Consider the following 24,203-nt stretch of genomic DNA (forward strand, 5'->3'; position numbering starts at 1 on the left):
CACAGAGCTTTTCAGAGGGCGTGATCTTTCTTATCCCCAAGGGGGAGGGAGTATCAGATGATATTCGGCATTGGAGACCTATTACGATCCTCAATACTGTCTACAAGGTCTTAGTAAAGGCCTTGAGTTTGAGGATTCAGCCCTTCCTGGGGGAGTTGATTCATGCTACCCAGACAGGATTCGTCAAGGAGCGTAGTATCCTTGACAACGTTTTCACCTTCTGGGAGGTGACGGCCCGAGCTAGATTTCTTGGAGAGGACTTGGTCGTGATGCTTCTCGATTTTGAGAAGGCATACGATAGAGAGTCGATTGGGGTTTCTTAGAGGGCACTATGCTTCGCCTGGGCTTTGAGCGAGGTTGGATTAGAGGGGTGGCGGCTCTGTATTCCACAGCTCGTAGCCAGGTGTTGATTGAAAGAGGACGGGGGCCGAGTTTTGAGCTGACCAGATCAGTCCGACAGGGATGTCCTCTCGCCCTGTTTCTATTTCTCTTTTTTGTTGAGGCTATGAGCATGTATTTGACGGCAGAGGAGGTTGGTTTGAGAGGACTCCAGCTCCCAGTCCGGGGGGAGGACCTGCTCGATGCTGATTTCGCTGACGACACGGGCTTATTTTTGCATGGCCATGAGGCCAATCTTATTCGGGCAGAGCAGTTGCTCCAGGTTTTTAGTGCAGCTTCGGGAGCATTGATCAATTGGCGCAAGACAGTGGCCTTTTGGATCAGTAGCGCTCCCACTCCGGCATGGAGCCCAGACCCCGGTTTTAGATGGATCCCTCCTGGCACAGCAGTGCGATATTTGGGATGCCAGATTGGACTAGATTTGTCACCTGAGCAGCAGATTGCCCCGCTTCTTCTGAGCATTCGGAAGAAGCTTTTGTATTGGAGTACAGCTCGGCTATCCTTGGCTGGGAGGGTGGTGGTGGCAAACAGGTGCTTTTAGCGACCATGTGGTACATTACGTCTTGCTGGATCTTCTCGAGTTCTTGCATCAGCCAGGTACAAAGGCTGATCAGGAACTTTCTTTGGTCCGGGCGGGACGGTCAGCCAGCTCGGGCAAAGGTTGCTTGGGCAGTTATTACACTTCCGCTGGCACAGGGAGGCTTGGGCATTATAGATCCAGTCGATCAGAGTAGAGCCTTATTGGGGAAGCTTATTGTTCGGGGGCTGCTTCCAGGCGCTGAGCCTTGGAAAGAGCTTCTCTTGCAGCGGCTGTAGGCTCGGGCTCCCCCAGCAGGGGGCACTTGGGCACCAGAGATTCGATGGATCTTCATAGAGATGAGGAGGACAGGCCTTAGTAGAGGATGGGAGGACAGATTTGCTTTGAGCATCTTGAGAGCTTGGGAGCTGCTGAGACCGGGGCTCTCTCAGCGACCTCCTTCTTGTGTTGAGGAGCGGGCCAGACAGCCGCTTAGCTGGAGCCCAGCGGTTTGCATAGAGCAGGGTCATATGTTGGGTTCTCGGCCTCATCTAGCTTGGGGACCTTTGGCGGCAGGCCCAGCACGTAGCTTTGGAGACTGGCAGGCCTTTTGCAATCTCCCAGAGGAGATACAGGTGGAGAGGCTGAGTCACTTCAGAGGGGGATTGATTATGAGGGATGACATTCAGGAGGCACTCACAGAGGAGTGGTTTACGCCTCTCGAGCTAGTGGCCCCACGGTGGATGGGAGCCTTTACACAGTTGGAGATCCTGATTGCTGTTAGAGCTTGCATTGAGGATGGCAGTTGCCTCTACTATGAGATTCAGGATGAGGGCAGACTTCAGAGAGTGGAGGTGGAGTTGCCTTTGGTTGCAGAGTGCACCTTTCAGAGGATACGGGTAATGGCCGCCGCTTCTCGGAAGTGGCATATTGACCCAGACCCTGCAGATGTGCTCCCGGATTGGCGCATATGGGCATATGCAGCGTGCCCCTTGGCCCGGCTACAGTGGGACCCTGGTGAGTATGAGTGGCATGATCCTTATGCAGCCCTTGAGGCCACAGAGATCTCCTTTTTCCAGTATACTGTTCGGCTGGGGCGACATATTTTGACGGCGAGGAGGATGGTCTCCCCGGCTGCAGCGGGGCATTGGCGGCTACAGGGACTTTCACAAGAGTTCCTGGAGGATTTTTGGGCCCGGCTCTAGGCTAGTAGACAGGCCCGCAGGATCTCGACTTTCCAGTGGCTGGTCGCCCACAGGGGATCAGCAGTTGGCACTTGGCTTGTCTACAGCGGTCTTCCGGCGGCCTGCGTCTGATGCGGCCACCCTATGGAGACACAGACCTTTGGGATTGCCCTCAGGCGCAGCAGATTTGGCTGCGGATGCTACGTATTCTGGCCCCTCTCTCTCCAGAGGGTTTGTATACGTGGGGTGCCGCTGCTTAGTCGACTTCGTCAGGGCCTGCTATGGACTATGAGACGGAGCAGGACAGCCAGGCCATCAGATTCATTAGGGGCCAGCCTCGCCTTGTTCCTTCACCGGATTTCTCGTCCGCCAGCTGGACACAAGAGAGGGATCTACGATGGGAGCTCCTCAGCAGCCTCACCATTTGGTTCACCTGGAGGGCCCGGTGTTTCAGGGCCTTTGAGGGGAGATTGGAGCCACTAGCAGAGACTGTTCGGGGGATTTGGCAGGAGTTGATCCACACCCTGAGGACAGTATGACCGCATCCGGGGTGACTCGGATGAGGCAATCTTACGGCGCCAGGCCTTCCACACCACTTGGCGCAGCGGCCCTTTCTATACCCTACACGCGGGGTCCTCCCGTTGGCATTACAGGCCACCTGTTTGGCTTTTCCCCCCTCCTATTGTATGATTTAGCCCCTCAGTTCTTTGTACTGATGCTTGTACTTTTCAGCACCTAGGGAGAGTCTCCCGGGCTGCCTTGCTTTGTCCACTGCTCTGTTTTCTTTGCGAGCAGGAGAGGATCTTTTGTAGCCCTGTGGGCGTCTTTATATACTAATGAAAGGATCTTTTCTCGGAAAAAAAAAAAGTTTTCTCTTCATTCATTTTCAGGCTAGAATTTTTTCTCTTGAGAAAAACTTTGCAGTTAATGATTTTATTGCCATACAATTTCTCTAACTTGTCCCATACCTCTTTTGAGCTCTTGTTGAAGTCCACATGATGAATTAGGTTGTCAGATAACCCGAGCCCAATGAGTGCCATGGCTTTGTCATTTCGATCGCTCCAGGTGTGAATCCTCTCATCTCCTTCTCTTGGTTTTACGTTTGTGCCGTTGGCGACATTCCAAACACATCTTTATTTGCCATGTTGGGAAGTTGACCCCGTTGATTTCTCAAGTGATGTGTAGCTTCTGTTGACTTCCATGTTGATGCAGAATTCTGAATTTTGTAAAACCCCCAAATTTCGGTGAGTGCAAGAGCTCTAATGATGATTTTACTTGATTTTTGAAAATCCCTTAGTTTACTACTTCTGTGGCCATTCAGGCAGAGCCGTCATTGTTGTTGGTGGTGGTGGTCGTGGTTGGCGAGACAGAAACAATAGTTGTGGATGATGGGTGTGGCTTATGGCGGAGCTGTAGGCATGGGAGATGTGGGTAGGAGCGCCTAGCTGAATGGTGCGAAAGGGAAATGTGTGGGCGGTGCACAAGTGTTGTGGCGCAATGCTGGTGGTGAAAGGCGGCTGCATGGTTGTATTAGCAAAGTCGGTTGTAGCAGGTTTCTTCTTGGAGATTGTATCAACAATAACCAATGTTAGTGGGGATGTCGCAGTATCGAGTCCATACTATGCATAATGGAGTTGATAGTTATATAGTCTTGTGGGTTGACTACCATGAGTATATAACATGCACGTTCCTAAAAGGTGAATTTGGGCATGTTCCTAGATTCATCTAGGTATATATATGTTGCACAGGACATGGGTGGTTTAGACATACAGGTGGTGAGCAGTACTGATGGGTGGTTTAGACATATAGGTGGTGTGAGCAGTACTGATGGATACAGATTTGGTGTAGTGTTTCTGAGTTGTAACATGCAACTGGCTAGATCGTGTAATGCTTAGCAAGACCTTTATACCTTTATGCATAGTTGTTTCTCGTACCGGTACGAACCCATTTGTATCGTACGGTTCGTACGGCACGATACAATACGGTACGTTTTTTTCTTTTCTTTTCTTTTCTTTTTTTTTTTTCAAATTTTTTTTTTTGGAAAAAAAAATTCCAAATGCTTAAAAGAAATATAGAAACCTTGCTTAATGAAGATCCCAAACGCTCGCAATACTTTGCAACTTTCGTGTCCACTCAGCATTCCATATGGTGTTGAGAGACCTAAAAAATGTGGCAAGGTAGACTGGTAGTGTACACTTGATTGGTAGGATGAGAGAATCTTGTTACATCACTTGGAGATCCCTGGTATAGGTAGGCTAGACAGTTAGATTCTCCAGTTATGTATGAGGGAGAAGATTTGGACATGGCCATTTTGATCTAGAGAGGAGTCCCTAAACCTATCACCCTAGATGCACTGCTTGTATTTGTGCAAGGACGGTCCCTTAGTCATAAACACTACACTGGGAGACCTTTGGTATTGCATTACCCATCCAAGTTCTTTTTTGGAGACAATCGGGAGATCCAACTGGGAGAATCATATCCATGTTCTGGTTCCTCAAGCACTGTAGACTCCTCCCCTCCCAACCTTCCCTCACATTCAAGCTTGAAGCTCCATAGTTTGTAAGTGTTAAAAAAAAACCGTATTTTATCGTACGGTATCCGAAAATTTCATATCGTACCAAAAATTCCCGCACGGTATCGTATTTTCGTACCGTGACAACTATGCCTTTATGTAGTGACCATGAAGCAATCCACTTAAATGTTTTATACACAAGAAGTAGAGCTGAAGAGACAGGAAGAGCAGAGACCACCAGATTGGGTCTCAATATACCCACCGAAGAGCCCCCTCCTGCAAAAGCAGGAGTATTTGCTTTATTTTTTTAGAGAACTATTACAATGTAGAGAACATACTGAAGGAGATTGCCAAACGCAAGGATGTTGTAGACTAGCCGTTTGTTGAACCATCAAGCAGTATGAAGCCAACTTTGAAGACAACTTTGAAGATTTATTGAGGGAGATTCACTATTGAAGGCTGACTGCTGAAGCAAACTTCAGGGCTGCCTATGAACTGAAGCACGAGGTGCTTGGCTGAGATTTATGCATGCAAAAGACCAAGGTTGTCAAGCATACGTATCTGCACTATTTTCTATGATTGAAGATGATTTTATGAGATGGTTTTTGCAATGAAATAAGGGGCTGCTTATATAGTGTGTTGTGCTCTTGGTCGGTGGAGGATAACTGTTGTCGGCCTATTTTAAATGCACACAACCTGCTGATTTAAGCATTAAATGCTTGCGCTTTGTCTTGTGTGAGGCTTAGCTAATGTGGCACCACTTGATGCTGGCCGGCTTGCAACTACACCTGGCCGACAGGGTTTCTGGGCCTTGAAGGGTTGTCGACTGGGTTGTAGGGGCTGGCCAATGGGCTGGCCCATGCACCTAAACTTACATGCTGTTGTTTGCTTTGTGTATGCATCTAATGAAATGACTTAATATGCCCTAATCTTGAGATGACCTAAAAGCTTGTTTTCCAAGTGGGTTAAGGGACGGACCTTGACATCTAAGTCTAGGCGATTACATGTCCCAGACTGGGCTCACGGCGTACGACAAAAGGTACTAAATTTTCATATAAGTATAGCACTGTTGATGAGCCAGTGTGTCAGATTGCACCTAAGTGCATGGTGCATATGACATTCCCTCCTTAGCTTGGCGGTAGTTTGCCTTCAGTGATGAGAATTTCACTCAGAAATCCATGATCTATCATGTAAGCATGCTCATGAAAGGCATTGTTGCACATGGTGGCTTACTAAGAACATGGGAAGAGTTTAAGCAAAGGTTTTATTTCCAATTCTTGTCTCCCAGTGCATTAAATGAGATAACAATGAAGTGGGATTGGTTGAAGTAGAATGAAGGGGAAACGGTGAATGCATATGTGCACAAGTTTTGGAAAGTGCTTGGAGGAAGAGAAGGTTTCAATCGGGATCACAATGTGTGTACAAAGCGGGACTACAAATGTATCGTGGTCACACCTTACAACAACTAATCGCAACTGCCATTGCCACCGAGCAATTGGAACTCAAGTTTATTCGATCCAACAAGACTAAACCCTCATTCCAAGGCAAAGAGAGGGCTATCACAAACCTGCAAATTAGTGGACAGGTACTTAAAAAGGACCAAAACTAAGTCAAAAATGGTCCAAAGGCTGAAAATAAGTTTGCTAAGAAGTGTCCTTTCAAAGTGGTAAACCATGGTCTCACTGCTGAGCAGAAAGAGCAATATATGTGTGAGGGAAAATGCTTTACTTGTGGAAGCATTGAATATATAGCAAAAGCATATGCCCAAACAAGAAGTGTGATAATGTGAATGCACCGAATCCCAATGTGCATATGGTTCTTGATGTGAAAGGGAGTACTTCACATGATAGCAAAGACAGGGTTGTATGTAAAGCTTGGGGACAACTTAAGGATCAGTCTGCTTGTTTATGACGATTGTGCAACTGAGAATTTTATATCAGCTGCTTTAGGTATTGAAGTAGGGGACATGGATCATCAAATTGAAGCACGGGCTGCCTTTGTTGATAAAGAAGTGCAGGTTATGTCAATCGTTGGCAAGTTGCGCATACACATTCAAAGCTATTTGGATCATGAAAACTTTCTTGTACCGTCTTTGAATGGTTGTGATGTATTGCTTGGAAAGTCTTGGCACATGTGCATTGATCCGCGCAAGGCTTACAAGACCAATAAGATCATTTTCATGCATAAAGGCCAAGAGCATGTGATTGACGCTGGTGAAGAGGGTGATACTATCCCCATTGTATCTCATGTAAAATTAAATAAGTAACGAAAAAGGGTGTTTCTGTATACTTGATTTTTATATGGGATCATGTTAAAGAAACTAATGTGCATGTTTTGTTAATGAGGTGCCACCTGTACGACTGGAAGATCGTCGCAATGATCTTGTGCGGGGTAGCTCACTATCTTATAGGTTAGTCTATCATGTAAGTGCATCCCAAAGAGGAGATCATGAAACAGGTAAATGAACTTCTTGAGAAGGGTTTGGTTCAGCAAGCTCTTCGTCATAATGTTCACCCGTCCTCTAGGTTCAAAAGAAGGATCTTTTCGTATGTGGATTATAGAGCTTTGTCCTCTTGGTTCAAAAGAAGGATCTTTTCGTATGTGTGTGAATTATAGAGCTTTGAATAAGCTCACCATCAAGAATTAGTTTCCAATCCCACGTATAGACGCCATTCTTGACAAGTTGGATGGATCGGCATGTTTTGGCCGAATTGATCTCAAGAGTGAGTATCACCAAGTGTGTGTGGTGCTTGAGGATGTACATCAAACCGCTTTCAGGACAACATTTGGGCTTTATGAGTATCTTGTTATGCCTTTTGGTCTTAGGAATGCCTCGGCTACATTTAATAGAATGATGGATTGCATGTTTTGTGGTTACAAGAAATTTACAAGTGTCTTCTTTGTCTATTGTTTTTGAAGAACTCCGTAAGCATAAGCTCTTCATAAATGCAAAGAAGAGTGAATTCTTCTTGTCAGAGATACACCATCTTGGACATATTGCGCAATGTGTCCAAGGACGAAGTGCGGATGGATCCTGCAAAGATTGACTCAATTCGGAATTGGCCTGAATTGAACCGGTGCATGGGATCCATAGTTTTATTGGGTTATGCTCTTACTACCATAGGTTCATTCGACACTTTGCATGGATTGCCTCTCTTTTGCATGACTTGATAAAGAAGAAGGCTATATTTAAATGGACTGATATTGAGAGAGGTGCATTCCTCAAATTGAAAGATTTAACTACACATGGTCTAGTATTGATTATTCCGAATTTGCAAAAGTCATTCATTGTGGAATGTAATGCATCTGGAAACTGCATAGGAGCTGTCCTAAATCAAGAGAGACATGTTGTGGCTTATGAGAGCCGTAGACTACATGATGTAGAGCTCTCTCTTGGCATTTATGAGAAAGAGCTCTTGGTTGTAATTCATGCACTAATCATATGGAAACATTACCTTCTTGGAGCTGATTTCATTGTGAAGACAGATCACCAGAGTTTGAGGTATTTTGTTACACCTACTATTGAGCATTGATGACGTTAGTGGTGATGTCGTAGTATCTAGTCCATACTATGCATAATGGAGTTGATAGTTGTATAGTCTTGTGCGTTAACTACCATGAGTATATAACAACATGCACGTTCCTAAAAGGTGAATTTGGGCATGTTCTTGGATTCATCTAGGCATATATATATATATATTTTGTTACACAAACTAAATTGTCAGAGAAGCATATGAGAATGGCCAACTTGCTCTCCATGTTTCATTTTTAGATCTTGCACCCTAGGAAAGAAGAATGTAGTTGCAGATGCATTGTCACGAAAGTCGTATGTAGCAGCTAGCTCGGTTGCCTTTCATGGGGATTTGTCTGCCATGCGTTCTTTGTACCCGGATGTTGATTTTGCTACTATTTGGGCTGATTTGATGGTTGGTCATGCACATGCCTCCTTTGTGATCAAAGAGGGTTGTCTTATGAAAGATAATTGCCTATAAGTGGTGTCTAACATGAGGTAAGAGATTTTGGATTAGTGCCATGCTTCTCTATATGTTGATCATAGAGGCATAATGCTTACTACGCACATGATGGAGTAGTATTTCTTTTGGCCAGGTATAAGGAACGATATAGAGGCACATGTATATGCATGTATCACCTGTCATAGAGTGAAATTTGATAGTAGGCAAAAGGCACCAGGGTTGCTTCAGCCATGGGAAAGTATAAAAATGGATTTACCACGAACCCAACAGGGTAATGATGTTGTTTGGACAATTGTGGACAGCTTTAGCAAGCAAGCTCACTTCTTGCCGGTCAAGACGACCATCAAAGCTGAGCATATGGTTAAGATATATCTTACACAAGGGTTCAAACATCATGGAATGCTGAACTCCTTTGTAGAGGATAGAGATCCTAGGACTACAAGTCTTTTTTGGCAGGCCTTGTTTGATAACATGGGCACCAAATTGGACTTCTCATCAAGGGCTTGGATATTGCCTTTGCTTAGGCGTGGACAGCCTTTGCAAGGTCACAAGAAAAACATAAAAAGGTTGTCGATAAGCATAGAAGGCAATTTGATGTCAAAGAGAATGATTGGGTATTGTTGAAATTTGAGAAAGCAAGGCTTAGAAAGATGCTTGGCAAAGAGGGTGTGCACCCTAAACTTGCATCTAGGTACTATGGGCCTTTTTAAGAGTGTTCAAGAAGATCAATGAAGTCGCTTTCAGGTTAGCATTGCGTAGACATTGGCATATACACAATGCTTTTCATGTGAGTCTCCTTCACAAGTATGTAGAGCTGGAGCCCAGTGAACCGGTCATTGAGGATCCACCAAAAGTGGATGAGCTTGATGAGATTTTGCAGCGAGAACAGATTGTGTATCACAAGGAACACAAGCTTGTTGGAGGCAAACTTGTCAGGTGTTACCTTGTGAAGTTCAAGAACTATCTTCCCATTGATGCTAAATGGATAGATGAAGAGTTGTTTAGAGATTGTCTGGCCTTGCTTTAGACGTATTTGGATGCTTTTTAATTAATGGACAACTGTTTAGAAGCGGAGGGGAATGTCACCATTTTGCCACCCAAATGGTCCACCGTTGCTTTCTTATTATGTGTATACATTGGACTGGCGTCCATGGCTATTATGCAGGGGATTAATCCGAGTCATGTGATACTATGGATTTGGCTTTCCATGGGACTTGTGTTTGTGTACATGCTTGGAAATGCCTGGAGGATTGGTATTCCATTGGGTCCGGTACCTCGTGTACTTGCCTGGAACACATCTATTTTGATATAGTCTCGTGGACGGGGATTGTCCATGCCAATATTGCATTGCATAGCATCTCTATGTGCTTGCTTGCAAATTGAATTTACATGTTGTTTTCATGCTTGCTTGACCAATGTGTAGTTCTAGGTAAGGGGACACCTGCCCATGAACCGTGCGTGTGAGATTGTCCTGCTGACATGGTTATGTGGCATGTGATTGGTGGTAAGTATTGGTCAAAGTTGAGCCTTATAATCTAGTATGAATTTATAAGTGAGTGTGTACATACTTCAAGGTTACATCCGTACGTACGTACCTTATGATACGGTACATTTTAGTGTACGGTATGGTACTTTACTGGACAGTATGGATCCGTACATGCCTATTTTTTAAATTATCTTCCCCCAAATGGCCTTTGGCCCAGGATCCTCCCATAGTTACCAAATTTTCACCTCTCATAGGCAGCCACCCGTAGGCGCTTTTTATCCACCCATAGGTGATGCCGCTTGCAGGTGCATATTATCCAATCGTAGGTGATGCCGCCGAGGAAGCACCAAGGGGGGTTTTGAACCCAGGACCTCTTGGTCCTAGGCAAACGCCTTTACCACTTGAGCTATCACCTCATTGGCTGTATGTGGCAGTTATTAAAAACATTTTGGGCCAAAAAAAACCCTAGGTTGGCCACTGTCGCCGATTTTAGCCATCTCCACACGTTGGGGACACCCAAGTAGGTGAGGATACATGCACTTTCTTGTTTGACCTATGTGTGTGTTTTATCGCATGATATGCACATAGTGCCAAGAAATGCGTTTCTTCCATGAAAGATCTTGGGGAAATGCACATACTTTTGGTACTAACAACTTAGTAGCGAGAGATGATGATGATGTGGTGGTCACTGCCATTGCAGACCTAGAGTATGATAGCGAAGGAAACATGTTGACAGATGGAGATCTTGAATCTTCATCTTCTTCATCATTTGATGGTGATGAAGTGGATTGATCATTGAGTGCTCTGCAATGTGCAGTGATAGTGACTAGAACTATTATTTTTTGGCTTCTATAGTATATTTTTAATGTTTTTGCGGACCTTACGTATTTTACGTACCTCAAAATCTCAACCCGTACTTGAATCCATACCTTACCGTACCTTTTCACCTTGACATACTTTATTAAGTTTTGGGCGACCAAAACACAGAGAGAGAGAGAGAGAGAGAGAGAGAGAGAGAGAGAGAGAGAGAGAGAGAGAGAGAAATGAAATGAAATGATATATTAACGTCTCTAAGAGGCCATAATGACCTATGAGACCAAAACTGAGAGTACATCTGAAGTTGGTGTCTCATCAAAGAGAACAACTAAATGAGACTAAAAAGTACAATAAACTGATTGTCTTACAGTTATAAGAACAGAATTGTAAGACTCCGAGATGATACTGAGTAGAAAATACTGGAAAATGTATATCAGGTAGATCCGTGTATGCTGATCAGTTGAAGTGTTGCCCTCTCCTTAGATCAAATATCTCTGCCATGGGGCTGTCTAGAATGGAGAGGTCGTAGAAGCGAGGTAGGTACCTTCGATGCTGAGCAATAATGGCTCTGATCTGGCGATGATGAGGGTGCCGTGGTCGGGATCCTGGTGGGCGTGGCCGACGAGCACGACATAAGATGACTGCTCTATCAGTGATGACTCCCTGGGAGTGTGGTCGGTGCCCTAATGGCCCAATGGAGGAGGTATCAGGAGGTGTGTGGGCTGGGTTGTTGGTGCTGGTGCCGAAGAAATCTATCAGGGTCCTCTGTCTAGGTACATCATGGCTTGGTCTCTTGTCTGCCAAGAGGGTCTCTCTGTGTCTCCTAAGCTCAAGTAGGAACAATCCTAGGCATCTCTGATCCTCAAACGCCATGACCTTGCGGATTGGGTCATGGAGAGAGAGAGAGAGAGAGAGAGATGACACCGGATTGGGTCCCAATATACCCACTGAAGGGTCCTCTCCCGCAAGCAGGAGTATTTGCTTTATTACTTTAGAGAACTGTTACAATGTAGAGAACTTATTGAGAATTGACTAATGGAGATTGCCAAATGCAAGGATGTTGTAGACTGGACGTCTGCTCAACCATCAAGCCGTATGAAGCCAACTTTGAAGCAACTTCGGATAGCCTTACGCACACCCAGATTTGGTAAGGGAGATGCACTATTGAAGGCTGACTGCTGAAGCAAACTTAGGGGCTGCCTATGGACTGAAGCACTAGGTGCTTGGCTGAGATTTATGCATGCAAAAGACCAAGGTCTTCAAGCATACATATCTGCACTGTTTTCTATGACTGAAGAATGATTTTATGAGATGGTTTTTGCAATGAAATAAGGGGCTGCTTATATAGTGCCTTGTGCTGCTGGTCGGTGGAGGATAACTGCTGTTGGCCTGTTTAAATGCCCATGACCTGCTGATTTAAGCATTAAATGCTTGTTCTTTTGTCTTGTGTGAGGCCTGGCTGACGTGGCACCACTTGGTGCTGGCCGACTTGCAACTATACCTTGCCAACAGGGTTTCTAGGCCGTGAAGGGCTGATGACTGGGTCTTAGGGACTGGTTGATGGGCAGGCCTGTAAACCCATGGAATGCTTGTCCCATGGGCTGGCCAATGAGTTGGCCCATGCAGCTAAACTTACATGCTGTTGTTTGCTTTGTGTATGCACCTAATGAAATGACTTAACATGGCCTTATCCTCAGATGGCCTAAATGCTGCGGTTTGCTTTGTGTATGCACCTAATGAAATGACTTAACATGGCCTTATCCTCGGATGCCCTAAATGCTTGTTCTCCAAGTGGGTTAAGGGATTGACCTTGACATCCAAGGCTGGGAGATTGACCTACGTAGCTTGTGCCTAACATGTCCTGGACCGGGCTCACGTCGTACAACAAATATTCCTAACAAGGTAAATTTCTGTATAAGTATAGCACTGTTCATGAGTCAGTGTGTCACATTACACCTTAGTGCATGGTGCATGTGACAGGTGTATTGTTCTTGGTTCTCGTTTCTTCCTTCAGGGTGCATTGGAGCCGGTGCAAGCAATTCTTGTGCTCCATCTCAGCTGATGCGTTAGTGGCTGGAGTTTGGATAGCAAGTTTTGTGATAAAGTAGCACAATGCGGAAGCAAAACATAGGAGAGAGGAAGAGCAAAGGAGAGAGAGAGAGAGACATCAGACAAGAGGCTTTTACAATGGCAATATCAGCCAGCAAATGGTGTAGAACATGTGCCTATCAATAGGTTAGATGGATGAACAAGTGAATAGAGGAGGCCCCTTTATATAGTGATGTTGGGAAGTTGGCCAACTGCCCCTAGGAGCTGGCTGACAGCCCATGACCTACTAAATAGGAGATAAATGGATAAATACCCAATAAATGGGCATACCCCCAATACAGTGAGATGCACAATTTCTAACACCCCCTCTACAGCTCATAGTGTGCAAGAGTTTGAAGAAGATGAGCTGATGAAGATGCAACCATGGACACTCCAGTATTGTTTAGTACTTGATACACCTCGGGAAGAGCACCTGCCACCAACCTGTTTCCTTGAAACAAAATGCCACCATGAACAGCAAGGAACTTTCCTTGGCTCCGAATTCTCATACAAGTGTGCAATGAACTCCAAGAATAAGATGATGAGTTGCTAGAAACACCGTGCCCATAATCCTCAACAGTGGACCATGAACACACCACGTCCCAAAAAAAAACCCTCGAATGATGAACTTGAAACTCAACCAGTCCATAATCTCTGCTACACCAAGCAATAGACATGGAACACATCCCGTACATAGCTCCAAAATGAACTTGTCTTGCCAGATATTTTTAATGCTTGGAACTCTGACTCATGGATCTCATGCACTAGAAATGGAGCTACTAACAGCCCCCTCTCCTGCCGACAAGCCTCCTTTGGCTAGAAGCACATGGGGAGAACTATTTCTATAACTATAGAAGCTGACCATCCAGGTCCTCCCTAGCTTTTGCAACCTTGGAGACACTAGAAGTATCAGAGTCATTATCCTATATAGGATCATTGCCCGTCTTTGAAAACTTGGTCGTGGCCTGGGCTATACCTTTGGTCTTGCAATCCTTGGCCAAATGAACCTGCTTTCCAGAAGAGTAGCAAGGACACCGTCCTGTCTGTTGCACTGTAGCAAGTCCTTGATATTGTCCACTAGGAGGGAACCTTACTTGCTCTTGAGAAACAAGGATAGATGCCTCCTCCAAGAGGGAACCCATATCCATGGCAATAGCACACCTCTGCAAGTAAGCTTTTGTGCCACTGATGATCTGAACACTCCACAACCAATCTCCAACACTTGCCACTGATGATCTGAACACTCCACAACCAATCTCCAACACTTCTCCAATGGAATGAGGTATCCCCCTCTCAAAACTAAGAGAGAAAGGGGATGGATAGTAGGAAACAGTCCACCAAAACTTGCCGGAAAACGCCCACAAAGGAGGTAGATCCAGCGAAGAAGAGGCAGGCTGAAGATGCCACAAGTCTGTGGCACTCCACATGCGAAGAAGAGGACCACCAACTGCTGTCCAGAGATCTGCTCCAAACGCTAACACTGCAAAAGCACAAGACAAACAGCCCCTCTCAAGCGAAGGTGATGGGGAGAAAACCAGAATTAGGGTTAGAGTTCATTCATGGGAGACATACACAGAGAAGCAACAAGGGAGAGAGAGAGAGAGAGAGTTGTGGGGATAAGTCAACTCATAAGGTATGAGTGTGTGACTCCCCTATCACACATGTATATTGCACTAGTACACATAGTGCACTTAGTACATTAAAAGTACTAAGTGTACTATGTACTATAACTTATGGGCTTGTACACACTATAAGGGTGGGCATAATGCCTTTACCCCAACAACCTCCCACTTAAAGGCAAAGTGCCCTTAAGTAAAGGAAAAGAAAAATCAGCATGTACATGATAATATACAAGGCCATATCAAGGCTGAAACTGGCCTCATCCAATGCCCATCAAGTGTCTGCAATGAGCAAACCGCTCCGAAGGCAAACTCTTTGTCAACAGATCAGCCGGGTTGTCATCCGTGTGAATCTTAACAAGCTGAATTTGCTTGTTCTCTATCACCTCTCTGATGAAGTGATACTTCACATCCACATGCTTCGTCTTTGCATGAAAAACAGGGTTCTTTGCCAACTGGATGGCACTCTGACTGTCACAATGCAACAATGGAATATCCCCTGTATAGCCCAAATCAACCACTAACCGAGATAGCCATAATGCCTCCTTGCAAGCCTCTGTGGCTGCAATATACTCGGCTTCTGTAGTAGATAAGGCAGTGCACTTCTGCATCCTGGATATCCATGACACAGCACCTCCTGTGAATGTAAATACATAACCGGTAGTAGACTTCCGGTTATCTGGATGACCGGCATAATCCGAATCCGTGTAACCATGCACTAATGCATCCTGTTTGCCAAAGCAAATGCACAAATCCTGTGTGCCCTTCAGGTATCTCATGACACCTTTCACTGCTTCCCAATGCTTCTTGCCAGGGTTGGCCATGTATCTAGAAACCACTCCCACTGCAAATGCAATGTCCGGCCTAGTAGCAACCATGGCATACATGAGACTGCCACAAGCTGAAGCATATGGAATCTTGGCCATATCAGCCCTGTCTCTATCTGACTGTGGGCTGTCCATAGCACTGAGTTTCACATATGGAGGCAAAGGAGTACTAGTCTTCTTCCCCCCGTCCATATTGAACCTCTGCAAGACTTTGCCAATGTATTCCTTCTGAGACAAATACAACACATGCTGATTTCTGTCCCGAAGTATCCGCATACCCAAGATGTGATTTGCATCACCCAAATCCTTCATATCAAAGGTTTCATGCAGCCTCTTCTTTAAAGCATCCATCTCTTTACGAGATTTCCCGGCAATCAACATATCATCAACATACAAAATGAGAATCAATAGACTGCCATCCAAAGCTTTCTTGGTGTACAAGCAGTGATCTATGTCACTTCTCCTGAATTTCTGAGATTTCATGAATGTATCAAATTTATGATACCATTCTCTTGGTGCCTGTTTGAGTCCATAAAGACTCTTTTTCAGCTTGCATACAAGCTTTTCCTTTCCACTCACTGCATAACCCTCTGGCTGCTGCATATATATCTCCTCATGGAGATCACCGTGAAGAAAAGCAGTCTTCACATCCATCTGAATCAAGTCCAGATCATCACTCTCAAGTGCTTGTATGACGGAGGCTTCCTTGTCCATACTTCCTCTGGCACTTTCCCACCAAGCCTCGTGTTAGGTGACCTATTTATAAGGTGAACGGCTGTCATAACAGCTTCAGCCCAAAAACCATGAGGTAATGCAGCATGTGACAACATAGAACGGACCTTCTCCTGTATGGTCCTGTTCATCCTCTCTGCTGTCCCGTTTTGTGGAGGATCATAAGGAGTAGAGAGCTCCCTCTTGATGCCTTTCGCATCACAAAAGTCCTGAAACTGTTTGGACGTATACTCTCCACCATTGTCGGAACGCAAAGCCTTCAGTGTTTTGCCAGTTTGATTCTCAACATGAGCAACAAACTTCTGAAACACTGAGAATGTATCACTCTTCAAACGAAGAGGATAAACCCACACCTTGCGTGTGGCATCATCAATAAAAGACACAAAATATTTTGCCCCTCCCAAAGAAAGCTGAGGCATCTCACATACATCTGTATGCACAAGCTCTAACTGAGCATCTTTCTGTCCAAGAGCTTTCTTGTGGGGGCACTGTAGTTGCCTACCATATATACAATGCTCACAAAACTGAAAACTTGAAAACTTTAGAGAAGGCAAGTAACCCAAACGAGACAATTGCTCCATTCCCTTGACACTCATGTGTCCCAACCGGCTATGCCACATAGAAATTTCCGGCAGCTCGGTTGCATTTACATTAGCATGGTGACAAACACCTGCATGCATAAAATAAAGAGTGTCCACCTTAGAGCCTCTGGCAACAACCAGTGAGCCCTTACATATCTTCCACTTTCCACTACCAAATGTGGTAACATAACCAGCATCATCAAGCTGTCCAGTAGAAAGCAGGTTCTTCTTGATCTCAGGCACATGCCTGACATCATGGAGCATAAGCTGTGAGCCATCTGAAAATACAAGCCTCACGTCACCTCTGCCAAGAATTTTGCATGCATGGTTATCACCCAAATAAACCACTCCTTCATTGCCAGCAGTGTACCTGACAAACAAGTCTCTGCAACCTGTGACATGAAAGGAGGCACCTGAATCAATGATCCATGAGTGCATACCATGACCACCTGTAAGAAGTGAATGGGCATCAAGTGAAGACGTAAAGAGGACCTCATCCTCACTGCCACCTGCATGTGACACATTGATTTCTTCAATCTTGACTCCACTTTTGCCCTTTGGCTTTACATCTTTGGCTTCATCTTTCTCTTTGTCTTTGTCTTTTCCCTTTTCCTTTTGATCATTTTTCCATTTGTAGCATTGTTTTTTAATGTGTCCCTTCTTGCCACAATAATGGCATTCCAAATCCTTTTTGGAGCGAGACTTGCTCCTTCCCCTTTCTTGGCTTTTCCCCCTTTGCTGGGATCTCCCACGTGCATTCATTGCATTGGACTTTCCAACAGAGTTGTTTTTCCTGTTCATCTCTTCTTGAAGAAGAGCACCCTCAACATCTGCATATGACAGCATAGCATTCGAATTGCTAGTGGCTGTCCTGAATGTGTCCCAACTCTCTGGCAAAGTGCATAACAAAAAAGTGGCTTTGAACTCATCGTCCATTGCCAATTTTTGATTAATAACCTGGCTGACAATACCATTAAACTCATTTAGATGGGCTGTCATAGATGCCCCTTCCTTCATCTGAAGGCCTATGAGTTTCTTCAACCAATACACTTTGCTTGAGGCACTTTGTTGGGCATACAAGTCCTGCAATCTCTGCCACATTCCCCAAGCTGTCTTCTCTTCACGAATGCTGAAAAGTAATGAGTCTGACACAGACAACATGATAGTAGATCTTGCCAGCTCATCCATATCTTCCCACTCTTCAGCAGTAAGAGAAGCGGGCATTACACCCTTTTCTTTGATAGGCTTGTGCTGCTTTTTCTGAAGCAACACATTGTAGCACTGGGTTTGCCAAATATCATAATTATGCGAGCCTTCAAGCTTCTTGATGTGAAGCAATGAAGAGCTCTCACCTGTGGTTGCCATAGCAAAATGCAACCTGTCAATGCCTGACTCCCTGCAAAATGTGCAATACTGCACCAAAAGCACACAAAGTGCTCACAGTTTTTCTCCCAAGCTTTATCTCCCACTGCGGAAGCAAGAATGCAACTTTTCTCCCACTTTATGTGATGAAAACACCAAAATCTGGTTGCTGCAGATTTTGGACAGCACCTTAAATGTGCTCTTTTGCCCTTCCAAAGTACTGTAAAGCAGTACCAACTGCTCACAAATGATGTACCAAACCTGTACCGGCAAGTTCAGCAGCTGAATTTGAACCTTTTGATCACTCAAAACAGTGTACAGCCATGCCAAAACATGTACAAATCTGTACCAAAACTGTACCAGCAGGTACAATAGCAATAAATGCTCTCCTGGCTGTCCAGATGAGTAAAAATCAGACTTTTACAGTCCTGTAAACTGCATACAACAGTCCCGAACAGAAATTGGGCAAAAGCCCCTTGACTGCAAGCTGATTTCTGAGGATTCAAGGCATAAATGTCTTGCCTGCTGCTTTGCAAAGCTCAACAAGCATACGAACTTGAAAAGCCCCTTGATTTGAGATCAATTTCTGATCATGCATGGTACATTGGCGCACATGAAGGCATCCAGAGTGTTCACGATGCTTCCCCCTGGCCACATATACATCAAATACATGAAAGCCCCTTGATTTACAGGCACATTGAGTGCTTGTAAGGCATCAACACATTATCCACAGCATCAAATGCGATTGCCTGCATGCAAATCAACCAAATCGGCACAAAAGCCCCTTGATTTGCACTGCAATTTGCTGCAATTTTGCCCAAATGTGCGATTTTTCACATCATACAGCATGTATGAGTGCTTAATTGCACAATTACATCAAAAGCCCCAAATTTCGACATCCAATTTCCTGCAAATTGATCCTGATTGTGACCAATGTCCTGCAAATTGATCCTGATTGTGACCAATGTCACCCAATTTTGCCAATTTTGCTCAAAAATTGAGCAATTGGGCACCTGTACCTGCTCAATTGATTACTGTACTTGCTCAATTGCAAATCCCAAAAAAAAATTGAGGCAAAATACCTTGTAATTTTTTGATTTTTTTTTTCTGATTTGCAGGCGGGTTGATGAATTTGGTGCTGATGCTCCTGCTGTTCTTGAGTACCTTGCTCTGATACCAATTGATGGGGAGAAAACCAGAATTAGGGTTAGAGTTCATTCATGGGAGACATACACAGAGAAGCAACAAGGGAGAGAGAGAGAGAGAGTTGTGGGGATAAGTCAACTCATAAGGTATGAGTGTGTGACTCCCCTATCACACATGTATATTGCACTAGTACACATAGTGCACTTAGTACATTAAAAGTACTAAGTGTACTATGTACTATAACTTATGGGCTTGTACACACTATAAGGGTGGGCATAATGCCTTTACCCCAACAGAAGGCAAGGCTGAAGCACAGGGGAAGAAACACCTCCACTGCCGTGCAAGGCTGAAAATGCAGCCCATGCGCCACCACCAACAACGGATGATGGAGAAGATAGCATAGGGGAGAAAGAGCTGCTGCCACCACAAAAACGCAGCCACCAAAGCTGAAGCACAACACCCTAGAAGAGAAACGCAGCCACCAAAGCTGAAGCACAACACCCTAGAAGAGAAACGCAGCCACCAATGTGAAAAACGCAGCCTTCGGGATGAAAACGCAACAGCCAGAGGAAAGGAACTTTAGTCATTTGCAAGTTTCTTTTGCTTAGGTCTTTGTGTAAAGGTGGCCAGGACAGAATTTGAGTCTTTCGCATCGGACGCAAAGTGGTCTTGCAGTGTTTGGGATCTTAGGTACCTTGGATGAGCTTTGCTTGGATCTTTTCCTTTTATGGATGGACACTTTATATGGATGTTGTGCAGTTGACGACAACTACAATTCAAGTGGGGGAGAATGTGACACACCTCACTTGTGGTACACAGAAGTCAGGCCTGTGGACAATCCTATGTATTTGTCTCTCCTCTCTCTGTGCACTCTTATCTTCTCTACTTTGTGCTATTCATCGTCAAGAACAACAGGCTGAAAGTATTTATCAAAGTATAATCCTTTTCAGTAAGCTTCAGCATGTTACATGTAGCTTAGCTTACATACTAAAGATCCAAAGGGTCTATGATAACAAAAAGTAGTACTTTGGTATCCATGAGTAGACTGAATGTCACAAAAACATGGAAGTAAAAAAGCTAAGCATCCCCAAAACAGGACCCATGTATTGGAAGTTAAAAAGCTAAGCATCCCAAAGATGTACTACGTGTGCCTTGCATGTACAATGCACAATTAAAGTAACCCATCCCATCATGTTTACACAGTATCCGTGTTGAGGGCTGAGGAAGTAGCATCAATGTCAAGACCTCGTGGTGATGCCGTTGAATGGCCCTGGAGTAAGTCCATAATTTGGAACTTGCTGGGGCACGGTGTGAGAGGAAGAAAGAAAGAAAGTTCTATTATCATTTACGGAAGGCTAAATTGACCAATGGGACCCAATACAGACGATAAAGACCATAATGCTCTATGACAAATTTGCAATCCAGAACATTAAACCAAACTTAAGAGAAGAAAAATCCTAGAAATCACCATCTATTACGCCCTGAGGAGATACAGTAGTTACAGTAAATGGCAGGTGTGTTGTTGATGAGGTTCTACTGGTAGCTGTTATGAGCTGAAAAAAAACTGGTTTTGGCCTACGAAATTGTGGATGAGAGCTTTTCCATCACAAAAAATGGCCCATTTTCCTTTGTTACGTGCTGCCCAAACTTTTGCAAGCTCAGTGCCTTTTTGCTTTAGTTGTGCTGTGGTAAGCTTGTCTGCAATCCATACTTGGGTGCCTTCATAGGTGCCCTTCATATTCTTTGACTGCCCAAGGATGTCTACTTTGTTAGATCTGGTATCAGACATAATGACTCTGTGATTGTGATTTCAAGTTTTGTTACCGCTGGCCTGTTCCAATGGATTGTTGGCACTGATGAAACTAATCCATCCCACATGCCGAGCCTGCATCTTTGCTTTCATCTGTCTGGTAACCCTCCCACTCGAATCTTGAGGGCCAAAGACACTCTTTTTTTTTATAAATCGGATCTCGGTGTTAATCTCCACCTCGATATTGCCAACACTCTTGCAATCCTTCCTTTACCTCTTCTTCTCTCCCATGCCAACAGTTCCCAAGGACCTCCCATTGGATACCAAGCCAAAGAGTCGGACCAAGTCAAGGATGGAGCAAAGGTGCATCACCCCAATGCTCCAAGTTTGGCAAGGAGGGGATGTCCTTGATCCAGTGCCATGTAGACAGGCATCTTACTTGCAGCCGTCTAGTGGGTAAGCTAAGAGACTGGATATGAGCAGAGCTGCAGATTGGAGCAGTTTTTGCCCAATAGGTGTCCATAAGTGGCCAAGATATGCACAATGATTGGGACATATATTGGGCACAATAAGAACACATTTAATGACATTTTTAATAATATTTTTGAGTGTGAAAAGGGCCATCCAACCAGCATACGTCCAACCTATCCAATGCCTATACATCTACATCTGAATTTCATTGTCTAAAAGGACAGACTAAACAATATCTTGGGAAGGATTTGTGCAAAGGTAGTTGATTCTTTGATTCTTTACGTGATGAGACAATTGTAGTCCGTCGTTTGCAAAGATTATTTCCTCCTTTTTTTGACACCACAACGTATTTACTTCTTCATGTGGTAGAAGAAATAAAGATTTATGGACCTTTGCGGTCAGACTTCCCCAGGCAGTAGACAGACATCTCGTCAGCAGGCAACCTCTTCCATGAGCATTTATCTCATGCGTTAGCGGAAGACAACAGTTCATCGCCAAGTAATCAGTAGTTCCATGCATAGCATCATTGTTTGCGTAGCATGGCAGTCTTGGATCTGATTTGGATATGAGAAATTCATTGTATATAAGTAGTATATCTGAGTTTAAGTGAAATCAGGTCTTTCTATTTGTTCTAACAAAGTTGATCAGCATTAATCTCTTTTGCTTAGCCTTAATATTCATCAATCATGCTTCCGCATACTTAGCATGTTACAAGTACGTAGTGCACATCTATGTTGCTTTGCAATCACATGGTTGTCATGTGTAAAAATGAGAACCTGTGCTGTACTTACTATTCTCATATCCTGCATGATCATGGCATCCATGTCATTTGAGTGGTGGTGATTGTCCATGTCCTGTGGCCTAACCGTCCAAAGTATCCATGCATCTACCTGAAAGTTAACAATCTTTACATGCATGTCTTGCATCTGTGCATCGAATTTTGCCTTTGCATGACAACTCCTAAATGTCTTTGTATTAGGCATGGTTTGGTGGCTTAGCCTCCGGGGAGTAGTAAATTACTCTAGTGAAATAGGTCTATGCAGATATCTGTGAAGGGCCTTTTCTGTAAGAAAATCTACATGAAGTGTGCATGCTCGTCTCTTTTTACTGCTGAGATTATGCTGCCTGAATATGATGGTATGTAATTCAGAGCTGCTACTCCCAACCACATGGGTCTCATGCCTGCATGAGTGCCTTGTGTATCATTGTACATTGAGCAAACCCCTTTCCAGAAGTTGGAGTCTGTCTGAAAGGGCAATGTTGTAATTCATCAAGGTTTTTGCAAAGTTGCCGAGCGCAGATCAAATTGTACCATAAGAGCTGCACACTGCTCTAGACAGCGTCTCTTCAGTCTCGTGGGCCATGTATTCCTATTTTGATTGTGGTTACCCCCTGGATGATCACACTACCATCTTTATATACTGTCAATTGTTCTTTTATTCCTTGTAGCAGGCTATTATTTTAGCCCCAATATGTATGAATGCATGCGTAAGGTGCCTATGAGAACAAATAAGGGCACCATGTATACAATCTATGATAGGAAATACCTAGAGTACCGGTCTCCTCATGGTTCCACTGTGCAAAGTAAAAGAAGTGACCAAGTTGTCAAAAAAGAGATTTCGTAAAAGGCCAAGTCTTGAGCTGTACTTGATTGCATGCATACTCTAAAGCATAGGATGCATGATTCAGTGCCTCTAGCCTAAGCACCATACATTGTTGCCATTTGTGGTTAAAGGGCACCTCTATACCTAGGTATTTTAAGATTGTTCCCCTGACTTGTCTTTGTAGAATAAAACTGGAGGAAGGTCCTTTAGGTTTTTAATGAGCATGGTTTTACCTCTTTTGCACATTGACCATTCAACCTACTGCATACAATATTGTTCTCAGGAAGCTATCAAGTTCATGCTTGAGTTTGCTTAGGTTGATTGGCTCGTTTGAGTCATATTGGTAACCTAACAAAAAGCAATATTAGGGAATTCTGATTCCACTGGTTGCTTTCATCACACAATACAAGATTGGAAATGAATGTAGGAGAGTAATTTTCTGCCTCTGACCTGTTATTGCAGTAGCTAAAGAAGACATGGAAAGGCTGCGGCAAGCATTAAAGACGCTTTCTGAAGCTGAGAAGCAACTCAGAGGCTCATCGGATCGAACAACCTGGCTAACTGCAGCACTACTTCAGTTTGCTCCAGATCAATCCTATCTACTCCCAAGCTCTTCTGCTGATACAAGTGTTACTGAGAGTCCAGCAGGAGGTAATACTACAAACAGGACACCAGAGCTGAACTCTTTATATTCAAGAGCTCATCAGGCTGAGCTCCAACATTGGCATGCCAGTTTCTCTGAAGCTGGATCTGGGCCTGCAACTGAAGGTGCGGCTAATGGAATATCAGGTTCACCCAAGGCTTCTGTTGGGGACACACGGACAGGTCCTTTGGTCGCTTCGCAAGCACAAATGAGAAGTCGTAAGTCAAGGGGACCAAAAGTTGTGTCTGAGAGTGGCCACGTCAGGACGATGTCATCAACACGGTCTGGTGACTTAGGCCAGACAACCGTGTGGCAAACCACTTTGACAAAGGATTTTGAGCTGGAGGAAGTGTGGCAGAGAGTTTTGGATGCAGTGCATTCTAGCAGCCTAAGAAAGTTCTTACAAACACAGGGGAAGCTGCTATCACTCTCTCTTAGTAAAGGTACGTACTCTCCATTGCAGGCTATGCACCTTGAGGCTTCCGATGTATT

At 44.4% G+C, this 24,203-nt stretch overlaps 1 protein-coding gene across 2 annotated transcripts in view; it reads left to right on the forward strand.

Annotated features, from left to right (window-relative positions):
- LOC147624618 (protein STICHEL-like 3) overlaps nucleotides 1–24,203 on the forward strand; it is a 57,833-nt gene that overhangs the window by 32,195 nt on the left and 1,435 nt on the right. For both annotated transcript variants that reach the window (XM_086819634.1, XM_086819635.1), the window contains one exon: nucleotides 23,531–24,154. In XM_086819634.1, the coding sequence (XP_086675760.1) occupies nucleotides 23,531–24,154 (624 nt within the window). The remainder of the gene's footprint in view (nucleotides 1–23,530; nucleotides 24,155–24,203) is intronic.

This window comes from Cibotium barometz, chromosome 25 (assembly GCF_041138505.1).
Source record: "Cibotium barometz isolate CiBa-2024 chromosome 25, ASM4113850v1, whole genome shotgun sequence".
NCBI classification, from domain to species: domain Eukaryota; kingdom Viridiplantae; phylum Streptophyta; class Polypodiopsida; order Cyatheales; family Cibotiaceae; genus Cibotium; species Cibotium barometz.